General features: G+C 47.7%; 1 protein-coding gene across 1 annotated transcript in view; it reads left to right on the forward strand.

Moving 5' to 3' along the window:
- Positions 1 to 13,392, forward strand: part of LOC136386927 (cAMP and cAMP-inhibited cGMP 3',5'-cyclic phosphodiesterase 10A-like) — a 113,654-nt gene that overhangs the window by 85,185 nt on the left and 15,077 nt on the right. The window contains 3 exon segments of the mRNA XM_066358041.1: positions 4,556 to 4,707; positions 6,293 to 6,325; positions 6,328 to 6,430. Of these exon segments, the coding sequence (XP_066214138.1) occupies positions 4,556 to 4,707; positions 6,293 to 6,325; positions 6,328 to 6,430 (288 nt within the window).

A 13,392-nucleotide genomic window follows, 5' to 3' on the forward strand; every position in this document is an offset into this window, starting at 1 on the left:
CAGTTGGATTTTCTTCTTTAATCCATTCTGCTAATCTGTGTCTTTTTATTGGTGAGGTTAATCCATTTACATTTACTGTAATTATTGACACTTGTGGGTTCCCTATTACATTTTATAAGTTGCTTTCTGTTAGTTTTGTATCTTGTTTGATTCTTCTCTTTTGTTTTTCTATCATTTGTTTTTGTTTGTTTGTATTCCATACTTCTTTCCTCTGTTGCTTCCTTTTTTAAGTCATGTGCTTCTGTGGTGGTTTTTTCAAGTGTGGTTACCATTAAGTAATGAAAAGAGTACCTACCATATTTATTGTAGTACCCTATCTTATGAGTGTTTCTGCATTTCATTGTCCTTTGCTACTGTTAATCTCTGTCCTCCCCCCCTTTTTTTTTGCTTTTGTCACAGTTTAAATTTGGTTTTACTGTGTTCTTGGTGGAGCTCTTTGGTGGGTTTTGTTTTTTTAGTTGAATATTGTTGGCAAACCCCCTTTAATATTTCTTGGAGTGAGGGTTTTCTAATGATAAATTCCTCTTCTTTTCTCTATTTGTGAACGTTTTCATTTCTCCTTCATACTTGTAGGATAGCTTTGATGGGTATAATATTCTTGGCTGAAAGTTCCTCTCTTTCAGGGCTTTAAATAATGCAGTCCACTCTCTTCTAGCTTGTGGAGTTTCTGCTGAGAAATCTGATGATAATCTAATAGGCCTTCCTTTATATGTTGTATTCTTCTTTTCCCTGGCTGCCTTGAGAATTTTTTCTTTGTCGTTTGTGCCATTTTCATTATGTTGTGCCTAGAGTAGGTTTTGTTGTGGTTAAAAAAACTCGGTGTTCTGTTTGCTTCTTAAATTTGAAGCTTTAGTTCTTTCCACAGACTTGGGAAATTCTCATCTATTATTTATTTGAATATTTTCTCCATTCCATTTTCTCTCTTCTCCCTCTGATATACTTATTATTCTTATGTTATTCTTTTTGATGGAGTCAGACAATTTCTGTAGAGCTTTCTCATTTTTTAAAATTTTTGAGTCTCTCTCTTCTTCTCTCTCTTTTGTGCCTGATGTTGCTTGTCTTGTATGTCACTAATCCTACCTTCTATCTAGCCTCTTCTATTACCTAAGCTTGTTACCTCATTTTTCAATTCATGAACTGAGTTTTTCATTTCTGTTTGATTTGTTTTTATAGTTTCAATTTCCTTGGTAATATATTCTTTGTGTTTGTTGAGTTGTTTTCTGAGCTCCCTAAATTGCCTTTCTGAGTTTTCTTGTATATCTCTGAGTATTTTTAGGATTTCTATTTTAAATTCTCTGTCATTTAGCTCCAAGGTTTCCAATATATTAAATTTTTTCTCCATAGATTTTTTCACATCTATCTGTGTTACTTCTCTATCTTTTGTATCCATGATATTTGATTTTCTTTTTCTTAATGGCATCTGAGGGTGGTCTTGTTGATAGCACTAATGAGAATTAATAAAGAATAAAAAGTAAAAAATTAAAAAAGGAAAAAAAAATGAAAAAACAATAATAATTTATTATTTCCCCCCACCTTTTCTTTCTTCTCTTCCCTTTCTCTCTTCTCTCCTTAGGAAAATATCATGATAAACTGTGAATTATATTATGCTTAATGGAACAAAAACTGCCTATAATGAAGGGCCTGATTTGGGTGGAAGTGTCAAGGGGCAAAAGAGAAAGTAGGGTCCCACAAAATGCAAGAAGGGAAAAAATTTGGGTCAAGTATAAAATGATTTGTTTGTAAGTGATGGTCGACTAAGAGACATAATGATAAGGATAAGAGGGAAACAGGAAAAAGGGAAAAAAATAACTATTGTATTAAGTGGAGCAAAGACTAAGTAGAATGGAGATCCTGGGTTGGGAGGAAAGCTAATGAGTTAAAAAGCAAAGTAAAAAGCACCCAAAATGCCACACACACACAAAAAAAAAACAATTTAGTCCCAAATTAAATAATTTGTGATTGAGGATTGAATGAGTGGAAAAGTAAAAGGAGAAAAGAAGAAACTAATAGAAAGGGTGAAATAAGAAAAAGTGGAAAAGGAAAGGAAGAAAAAAGAAAAAAAACAAAAAGAGAGAGAGTTAAGGGTTTTGGAGTGTAACCCCCACAGAGAGTAAGGAAGAAGAAAAGAAATAAAATGTAACACTTATGGGTAGTGTAGTTCAAGAAAAGAAAGGAATAACATGGGCAGAGAATAAAAGGACCAAGGTGGAGAAAATAGAAATAATAATAATAAAGGCAAGAATATGAAAGAAACAAAAAAATAGTGGAACAAGTTATACAGTCTGGATTTTTCTTGATTTTGAGAGGTTAACTTCTTCTTCCTTTTTCTTTCTTCTCTGTCTTCCTGGTCAGTGACTCTGTACCCCAGGCTCTGCCCTTGTGGCATGCTTAGGTAGGGATTTGCAGTTGATGAGACTCTACGGCAATGTCATATATTTGGCTTCAGTCTTGTTGGTAGTCAAGGCTTGTTAGCATTTGCAGGCTCCGTTTTCCCGGAGCCTCTCTCCTGGTCTCTTCTTTCTGAATTAGCAGCCTGATGATCCAGCTATGAGGCTGCCACTGCCTCTGCCTAGGTAGTAAGTGGCTCAAAGAGCTGGCAAATCCCCACTCTATCCCCACTCAATGCAGGGCTCTGGGTAAGGCTCTGGCAGTCAGCATAATCAGGCAGGGCTGGGAGCCAATTGCTCTCAAGGTGACTTTCTATGAGCCTCCAAGCCTGTTCAGCACGCCTAGCACTCTGTGGGACCACTCTCCCCAGGATTTCTGCACTTTGTAACCTGTTTTGGCTGGGAAGAAGATGCACTAGTCGCTGCCTGCAGTACAGGAGGTCTTAACATCTGCCAAATCCCTCTTTTTAGCGTGTATCCCTGAGTATGAAAGCTCTGCCAATCAGAAGTTGCCCCCATCCCTTTAGCAAGAGGCACTAAAAAATATCATGCCTCTTGTCTTGGATTGCTGAACTGAGAGAGATCTTGTCAATTAGAGCCACATAGGTCAGTTGGGAGGTAAGCAGACTGTGGGTTAAGCTAATTTCAATGATTGGATCTGCCGATCTGCTCTAGAAAGGACTGCAAGCTGCCCGCATGCCCCTCCCTCGACACTTGATTGTTAGACTGAATGGCTGGGTGAGGCACCCCACTCGCCTAGAGAAGCTCAGGTGTAGGGAAGTTTGCTTTGGCGCACTCCCCCTGTGCTGCTGGCAGCTGCTTCTCGTGGTGCGGGCAGTTGCTCCTGAAGCACGTGTGGCTGGGTTGCTCACGGTGCTGGTGGCTGGGTTGCTTGCAGTGCACGGGCAGCTGGGTTGCTGGCGGTGTACGGGTGTTTGCTCATGGTGCACGGGTGGTTGTTCACCTGGGCTTATTCACCACAGGCACACTCTTTCCTCGGCTTGAACAAATGTCCTTGCCCCAGCTTAGCTTCCTCCACACCCTTAGCTCCCCCTGACTCTCAGTTTCAAGTGAAAGCAGCCTTTGCTCAGGTTAGTGAGGAAGGCAGAGTATTTTTTGTCCAACTTATTTACCTCAGGGTTGATTATATATTTAATCAATATTTTGCTTGATCTTACCTTCGCCTTTCATACGTTCCAAGGATAGATTTTTCTGTCTCTGGTTGATGAACTTGTTGAAATTTTGGGGAGATTTGTTGGTCATGCTCCTCACAGCGCCATTTCTCTGATGTCACTCAGTAGTGACTTTCTTAAATTGACATTTTAAAAGGACACACGCAGCATAGCTAACTCTAGTCATTCTTAAATATCCATTGTCATTTTGACCACTCAGAACTCTCAAAACGACATACCTTTGACTTTAAGGACTTTGAAAAAATTCAGTGGAGAATTTTTTAGAAGGTTGCATGTTTTAAGAAGTTTCCTGAACTCTTGTTTTGTTGATATTTGGAAGAACACTGCTTTGTGTCGATGCCCTTGTGCCTTTGTTTTAAGCTGCTTTAAAACAAAGTTGGTAAGCCCTATTCAAATAAGTATAAATACATGATAGTAATGTAAATTACAATATAATAACCATCTTGTATAGCAAAAATACATCATTTCTATCATGTGCCGTGTCAGGATGTCATCCTTTGCCTCTTATAATTGGAGTGCCATAATAGTTTGGATTCATTTTGAAAAGATAAGCACTCATCTAGAAAGGTCTTGTGCATGGTAAACGTATTTGTAGTGGGTGAATCTGAAAATGCTTTTTGGAAAATACTAATTCAGAACACTCTTGAGCAGAATGGAAGGGTGTGGTGTGCTGGGTGGGCTCTGTGGGAGTTGAGGTGTGCCCCAGTGGAAAGGTGATGGGAGTGGGTGGTGAGAATGCCAGCCTGTCAGTCCCTCCTTCCTGCCAGGTTCCTTTGTGGATGGAAGAGAAGTCATGGAAAAGCCTTCCTCCCGGAACTGGCTGAGATTCGGCGGTGCAAGGGCGAGTGGGGCTCTGCGCCTGGGCTCCTCATGGGGGCATAGGCTGACTTGTATGCCATGCAATGTGTGTGTGGGGCCCAGAGGCCCCCAGAAGCATATTGATTCTCCACTGGTTTCTATCCATTTCTCCCACAGCTTTGAGCTTGAAAAGCTGTGTCACTTCATCATGTCTGTGAAGAAGAACTATGAGCGGGTTCCCTACCACAACTGGAAGCACGTGGTCACCATGGCCCACTGCATGTATGCCATCCTGCAAAGCAACTGCGATCTCTTCACCAACCTGGAGGTGCAAGCTTCTGCCAGCGGGCCAGGCGAGGTCAGGCTCTGAGTGGGGCACACCATGTGCATGTGTGCATGAAAGTTCCTGGTCGGCTCCTAATGGGGCACACGTGTGTGTGCGTGTGTGACACTTCTGGGTCTGCCTAGCTGGGACCAGTGGGGGGGTCAGGCTCCATGTGGGGCACATGTATGCATGCATGTGTGACAGTTCCAGGTCTGCCCAGACGGGACCGAGTGGGGGTTGGGCTCTGAGTGGAGCACGTGTGTGCATGTATGTGTGACATTCCAGGACAGGTTCTGGTTCAGTCAGTAGAAACACACTGAGAGATTGCTAGACCCAAGCATTTATTATGTTACTTTGTGTAAGAAGTGTAGATATACAAATTCCAACTTCACTAATATGTCCCCAAGGAAAGAGTCACTTTGGTGGCCTTTCTTCCTCATGAAGTCTTGTGAAGGGACCTAAGCAGAATGAATCTTCCCATGGCCCACAGGCCTGGGAGCGTGAACACACCTGGTGAAGGGCCACCCAAGGCGTCCCATGCAGTTAGCCCCTGAGGACTGTTTGAGCTCCTGGCGCAGAGGGGTAGGGCCTGTGGTGTCTCCCTGGCTTTCTGCACCCGCGGCGGCTCCATGCCTATGACAGGTCCACATGGGAAGTTGTCCCGTCATGGAGCTGGCAGGTTCTGGGTAGCTGTCTATTCCTGCCCAGGTGCCCTGAGTGAGCAGAGCAGCTCAGCCTAGTGTGCTGATCCAGGTCCGGCCCAACCTGGCCCCCAAGTGGGTCTCCCCTGCACCCAGTCCCGGGAAGCCTGCAAACACCCTCCCTCAACTCATCTCTCCTCTTCTGTGAAGCCGGTGGACTGTTGTACTGCTTCAGGGGGCATGTGACCACGAAGAGAGGGGAGCTTCCTGTCTGTGCTCAGGACAGTGTTCTCCGTCATGCTCTGGTTCATGCAGAGAAGAAGGCCCTTACGGTCTCGGCCTCCTCCATCTTTCTGTGACCCCTCCTCACTGTCCCCAAGCCACCTTCCTGAGCCTCTGACACTCAGAGAGGGTTCACCTGCATCCATGTACTCCACTCCCCCACTGAGTCTCTGCCTTCTCCTCTGCCTTCATGTTCCTGTTCACATGTCACCCCCCCACCCCCAGCCTGCCCTTGACCTCCTCTTGCTAGTCCACCCAGTCAGCTCTGTGTGTTCTCCTTGCATATGGTTGGGCATTCTGTACATGCTGTGTGATTTTCTTGCTGTATTCACCAGTTACAACAGCAGCGATGTTGTGAGACTTGGGCTGTGGTGGATGGAGACCGCCCTCCCTGATGCAGATCGGTGGTATCTATGGTTTCGGTATGTGCTTTCATTCGATACCAACTCCACTTCTTCTCGGAGTTGAGGAGAAAAACTGAGGAATGGTTTTACTCTCATGTTCATAATCAGAAATACAGAGGTTAAAATGATGAGGTCACTCAGCACTTCAGAGCTCCGTTGGTGCTGTGACATCCATGGCAGAGGTCGCTGTGACTGGTGGTTAGCTACGAGTCGCCTTCAATGTCCGCGAGGCTGTGTCTGGGCTCTGTGCCATTCTTACTGTGCAAAGGACTGCTGATCACGTGTCTGTGTCATGACCTGGCTTCAGCAACAGCTACCTGCAGAAGTTCGACCACCCGCTGGCCGCCCTGTACTCCATGTCCACAATGGAGCAGACCCACTTCTCCCAGATGGTGTCCATCTGCAGGTGGGCTGGCTGGCTGTGCCCACTCTGTGGCTGGTGCTCCTCCCAGGAGAGCAGTGATTTGGGGTGGCAGGAGGGTGCTCTCAGTCTTGGGAGCTGGCACTTGTGGTCAGCACTAGGTTAATATGAATTTGGGTGAAGGATCCTTTATGAAGATTTTAAATATACTTTGTGATCACATTTGCTGTTTCAGTACATGACAGCCTAAGGCAAAGTTTGTTTCATGTAGTTTAATCTAATTTATGAGGCTTTTATTAATCTAGAACCAGTACATATTAAACAACAAATCTTGAAAGTTAGCCAAATTCAAGGTTTTAAGTGCCTCCTGAAGCCCTTTAAATTTTTTATTTTATTTTATTGCATTGCATTGCGTTTAAGGTGTTCTTGCTGATTGATCAAGACAAGGACAGTTGTCAACTTCACTGTAAAATATATATGATACTCCATTTTATTTTTTTAAGACTTGATTCATTTTAGAGAGGAGGAAGAAAGGGAGAGGGAGGAGAGAGAGAGAAGGGTCCTCTTATACTTTAAACTGTTTCCCTCAAACTCACCCTAACAAGATAGCAATAACCTCAGAGTGGTTGTAATAAAACGAGCTGTGTCTGACTTGGTGGAAGACCCTGTATCTTCCTCCCCCTGTCAGCACCTCAGAGAAGGAGGAGGACTCATCAGAGGGCCTTCAGGTCCTGTGTCTAAGGGGAGCGCTCCGAGTGCTCAGAGCAAGGACCAGCCACAGCAAGTTGTGAAGCAGCTGGGCGTCTCTGCCTGGGCCAGTTCTTTCTTGTGTCACCCAGGGGCCCTCTCTGTACCCCACCAGCTTCTCCTGGGCTGGCCGGGCTGGCATGCTCAGCACCTCCTAACCCAGAGAAGCTGACCTGTTCAGGTCCCACCTGTAGGACTGAGAGGGAGGAGACAGAGCATGAGTGGAAGTATGAGTGCTCATGACCTTCTGGGCAGACATGAGGGTGCATTGGGGACAGAGCACTTTGTTTTCAAGTCCCCTGTGGCAGGTAGCTGAACATTCTCCTTTCTCATGGGCTGGTTCTGTCCCTGATGTCCCCTTGATACTAATATTTCCCTTTTTCCCTCTAATGATATATGTGTAATGATATAAGTATGAATGGATAGATAGAAACATACATACCTGCCTAGAAATCCAAGCGGGTTCATGTGTGTGTGTATATGTGTACACACCAACATATGGAAAACGTGCTCTTTGTAAATAATCAAACATTCTAGAACTTCACACAAGCTTATGTCTCCTTTGACTTTACTCCTCCCATCAGGCTATTTGTTGTTATGGAAAGAAGAGAAGTGATAAAGATGGTGGCGCGGCCGTGATACAAGCGGGTGGGTGGGGAGGGGCCTGTGTTGACCTAGGAAGGTGCACCCAGGTGTCCTCAAGCTGCTGCAGCTCACAGAGGTTCCCCTTGCAGCAGTCCCTCACTGTGTGGGCCGGGTTACTGAGCAAGGCTCCCCCAGGGAGCAGGACCTGGTCGCAGGGCCCATGTGGCCAGAGGAGTCCAGGCTAGCCGCTGGCACCTAGGAGGTCCTGGGAAGGATTAGGCTGCAAGCCCCAGAGGTGGATTTGAGTCACTGCACTAGCCCCAGGGCATGTCTGCTCTGTTTCCTGAGGAGATGGGCTCAGCAGATCACAAGGACAGGAAGCTGGCAAGGGGCTGGGCATGGCTGTGGATTCAGGGGAGCAGCCTGCCTGTGAAGACTGAGCCGATCCCAGACCGACCAAACCTCCTGTGTGAGCTGCAACAGGGAGCAGTGTACTGAGGCCACTGCAGACCCTGCCCCATGGGGCCCATAGTATGGGCAGCAGTGTTCAGGACAGGCACCCTCCTTTTCTGGAAACCTCTGTACTCTCAGCTGATTTTGCAGGTACACTCAAGACACATCTCTGAGTGTTCCTGCTCATATATCACTGCCCCTGAGGGTTCAGGGGGAGCCTGTCACTGAGCACCTCCCAGCTGCCACCAGCCACCACAGGAGGCAAGGGGACAATGCAGCACACATCTCTGTCCTGGAGCTTGGGGTGTGCAGGGGGCCAACGAACCAGCTCAGCCCTGTGGCCGCTCTTCTCACTGCCCCACCAGTAGGCGCTCTGGGGAGGCAGCACTTCTAGCAGGCTGTGGCTCTCACTGTCTCTCAGCCTAGGGCGCTGTCACATTGGTTCCCAAACCCCCAGCAGCATTCAGTGTGGCCAGAGTCATGCTCAGTGTGGGCACCTGCTGTGGCCTGGCTCCCCATCATAGGCTGTGCCTGGACGGCCCCTCTTCACTTGCAGCCTTCTCGCCCCACGTCCCGTGGCCCCGTCTGCCGGGACCCCGCTTGTCCAGACCTCCAACTGTGTGCTGTGCACATCACAGTGGTGTTGACCTGAGTGCAGGGTCACAGCTAGCTCCTCGCTGATCAGGACAGGTGGACGGAGTGTGCACGGGCTGTGGGCTGATGGCAGTGCCAGCCAAGGGAAGGAGGAGCACACACAGACATGTGGCCCAGCTCCACTTCCATGCATGAGCAGGCATGTGGACTGGCCTGTGGAGTGGGCAGTGGGGTGAGTGGAGCCATTAGAAAGCCAGCCACCATGTGAGGCCAACCAGAGAGAAGAAAGGCTGCATTCTAACCTTTTACCGAGACCTCTTAACTCAGGGCATCAGGATGGTTTCCACAGTGACTGCGCCATGGCTGTGTGTAGGTCGTGATGGGTGGGCATTCAAGAGAGAGAGACTGCCCACCTGGAGTACCCCATGCAGAGCTGGACACTCTGACAATGCCCTCCTGCATGTCCCTCAAGGGCTTTGTGCTTGGTGGCTCACCTCGTCCTTCATCACGTGTCTGTTTACTGCCTTTTGTCCCCTGACCGCCATTTCTCCAAGGTGGTGCCTCCCCCCTCCATCTTCTCAGCACCTGTCTGCACATGTCGCTTTCCTGCCGGGCAGTCCTCAGTGGTCTCCCAGCCTCGGTCTCCTCACTGACCAAGACTGTGCATCTGCTGCATATCTCCTTCCTGACTGCCCTCAGTGCTGCTGTGTCGCAGTCTGTCCGTCCTTCTCAACAGCCTTTCCGTGGCCAGGAGGGACCGGTGCTCCATGCCATGGCTGCGGCGGCCCAGTGCCTCTTTAGCATGCCCGCACACGGTACCTCAGAGCACACACATGTCTTCCTGGTTCCATGTTGTGCTGAGCTTTTCAGGATGAGTGAGCTCTCTTCTGCTCTGAAGTGTAAGCCGGAGGGGGCAGTCCCTGCATGTCAGTCATCTCTGTAACTGTGGCCTGTGGCCTCAGGGTCTGTGGATGGGTGTGGAGATGGTCACACCAAGATATAAATGGGGAGAATGAGGGAGTCTTCAGATTGAGCAGAACAAGTCCAGAGATAAAAACTGCAAGTCTTGTTTGGGGGAAAGTGAGTAGGTAAGTCTCCATGGTGCAGAACGAGTAGGTGGCTCAGCAGGAGAAAGGGACATGCCTTTGAGTGAGGGACTCCTCTGTGTGAACAGTGACATCCAAAAAAATAGACCCTTTTTTCTCACCTAAACCTTACCCACTCACCTTAGTGATTGTTTTAGAACCATTAGTGTCAGAATATTAAATGCATTTCTTCCCTTTCCTCTGAGATGTTAATGATTATTTTGAAAATTGAATCTGCTTTTTTTCTGTCACTTGCCTCCTGTAACTCTCCTACCTATGGTAAGGTATAAGAAAGTCAAAATTTTAGAAAACAGTCTCATTAGGAATGATTATGCTCATTATTAAGAAAAACTTCTCAACATCCTATGAATCTCAAAATCCCACGGCTTTGGAAATATGTTCACACTTGAAGATAGTTCCTCTTCATTCAGCATTATGAGATCCCATGGCAGTTTCATTACTTTATGTAGTGGTGACGTTTCCGTGACATGCTCACATGTTCCTGCAGTGTGTCTGTGCTGGGAAATTTCCGTTGCCTGTGGTATGCCCAGCACTGCCTCGCTGCTACCTGAGACGGCGGGATAGGTTGGCTTCAGTCTGTCCTGCATGCAGGATTCTGAGTGGACATGGTCTTTGGCCCCCATGTCCATCTGGGCACATCTCTTTGTTCGTGTCTCCTTATCCCTCTCCCTTCCCTCCGGCTGTAGAATGGTGCTGGTGCTGGTGGAGTGAACCACTTCTACCATCCTAGTCATTGTTTTGTCACCAGCTGAGGACTCGCTGTAAACCAGACATGAGGTCTGTGCTCATACTCATGTGCTGTCAGTCCTGTGGTATCTTGTGTGGTGGAAATTCTGCACTCCCATTTCACAGATAAGAAGTGTGAGCATTGTCCATTGTGCCATCGCTAGCAGTGGCAGAATGGGATCTAACTCTGGAATTGCTTGACCCCAAAACCTGCGTTCTTACTTACAGCCTGCTCCTGCTCCTCAGTGTGCCGATTGTCCCATATGGGGGGCGATGACGCATCAGAGTGAGCCTGGGGCGTCTTTTCAAGGCCTTGGGTTGTGCACGTTGGATGCAGTCAGTTGTCATGGACGTTTTCATCCTGAAGCCCTTAGGAGTCCACCCTGCCTGTCACTTCCTAGAGCAGTGACTTTCCACCTGGCTGGAGCAGGACTGCAGGGAGTGAGGTCTGGACTGCTGGACTGCAGGTGTCGACACCTGAGCCCTGGGCCTTCCACAGACTCTCATAGGTCTGAGCAGCAAAGGGCCTTCTGAAGTTACTGTGATTAATAATAGTGTTTAAAATCTCGCTGAGTAAAGATTGGTCGGTGTGTCTTCCCGCATCTGTTCTAATGTACCCGCATCCCCTCTGCCCTGCCGGCATGCCCTGGCCCTGCCCACGTGCCTGCCCTACCCCAACCCTGCCTGCTTGCCCCTGCCTCTGTCCACGTGCCCTCCGCCCTGCCGTGTGCCCTCCTCGCCCCCCCCTGCTCGTGTGCCCCGGTCCTGCCCACGTGCCTCCGTCTCTGCCTGCGTGCCCAACAGCCCCATTCTGCCCGCATTTACACTGTGGGCAGGGGGTCGTCAAACTTTTTATTAAAACCGCCCACTTTCGCAGTGCTAGTCAACCTGGTCCCTACCGTGCAACCAAACAGCGCCGCGATTGGCCCATCATGAAAGATGGAACGCCCAATAGTGGGAGGTAGGGACCAGGTCTACCAGCACTGCAAAAGTGGGCGGTTTTTATAAAAAGTTTGACGACCCCTGCAGAGCTGAGGTAGAGCAGACCTGGTCGTGTCAGCACCTGCCTAGAATCATCTATGGCCCCTGTTACTGCCAGACGTGGGCTCCCTCCTGTGCCTCTTGTTCACTCTCCTTTACCTGAACTCTCACTTTGCACTAGTGCACTTGCTCAACATCCTGAAGTTGCTGTCATCCCAGCAAACACACGTCTTATGCTACCCCTTCCCACCTCTGTGTGTCCTTCAGAATGCGTCCCACTACTGTCCTGCCAGAGCCCTCCCCACCCATCTAGACACACCGTCCACTTTCCATCTCCTGTGGCTTCACTACCTCATAAGTTCCTCCATGGTGAGCTTAGGGAGGTTGGGCCTTAAATGCAGTGGCCCTAAGTGACCACTGTCTGGCACCAGGAGACCCTGCAGGCTGAGCGTCTGCTCAGGGGGGACTGTGCTCCCCGCTCTGACAGACAGACACAGCCAATGGCAGGAAGGGGCCGGGTCCTTTGTGTCACCAGGTATAAGAGATGGAGGCCTTCCAGCATCACTGACCTCAGCGCCGTGTGTGCTCAGGTACGGCACGGGTCCCAGGAGCACAGCGCCCAAAGACTGCACCTCTGCTGTCACGGAGGCCGGAGTGCTGGGCTGCTTGCCTCCACCACGTGCCTGCCTGATGGCAGTGGGCCCGCTGCCTTCAGTGTGTGTGAGCCTCACACAGTGTGGCCTGGGCTCTTAATGCTGACACACTTACCAACTGAGATACACATATGTTGTATTACTCTGTGAGGCTTTATGTTTTAACTAACGTGAAATTGAAGCTTTAAATAATACTTTGTTTATGGACACGAAATAGGATGGTGCAAAAATAGGTTTATGGTTGTTTGTATAAAATAATAAATATAACAATACAAGAATCAACTCCATTTTATATACTCACCACTGTAAACATACTATTGCCCCACCCTGTATTTTATTTTAATTCTTTTTTTAGTTAAATATGTTGGGGTGACTTTGGTTAATAGAGTCCTATAGGTTTCAAGAGTACAATTCTGTGATACACCATCTGTACATTGTGTTGTCCGCCCACCTCCAGATTCAGGTCTCTTTCTGTCACCATGTGTTTGGTCCCCTTAAGCCTTTACTCCACCCACCCCTTCCTCTGGTATCACCATGCTGCTGTCTGTGTCTCTAAGTTTCAGTTTTATGTCCCACAGATGAGTGAAATTATGTGGTACTTAGCCTTTCCTGTCTGACTTAATTTTGCTTAGCATGGTGTTCTCACCATCCATCCGTGCTGTCACGATGGCAGTGTCATCCTTTCTCGTGGCTGAGGAGCATCCCACTGTGAGCATGTACCATGCCTCCCTCACCCGGCCCTCTACCAAAGGACAGTTCAAGCTGTCCATCTGGTGTGTTTGGTTTATATGACTCCCTTACAGTTTTGTGTGTTGTTGCAAACGATCTGGAATATATTTATTCTAGAGTCTCTTGAAGGGAAGAGGGCCATTTTTTATTTATTTATTCATTTCTTTTACTTTTATAAAAATAAAGGAGGCAGTAATAAGTCCTAGTTACAACTTTTATTATAGAAATCCCATTCTCAACTTTTCCTCCTTTGGTATTCTGTGAAGCAATCACAGAAATAACAAATCCACAGTGGGTGGCAGAGTGTACAGCTCCTTTATAATGGGTTTCATTTGTCTTAGACAACAGACACTTCTTAGACTGGGATGAAAACACAATCACGATGACACACTAACAGGGTCGCAGTCCAGTTGTAACTCTGGTCGTC

Source organism: Saccopteryx leptura, unplaced genomic scaffold, assembly GCF_036850995.1.
Source record: "Saccopteryx leptura isolate mSacLep1 unplaced genomic scaffold, mSacLep1_pri_phased_curated manual_scaffold_21, whole genome shotgun sequence".
NCBI lineage: Eukaryota > Metazoa > Chordata > Mammalia > Chiroptera > Emballonuridae > Saccopteryx > Saccopteryx leptura.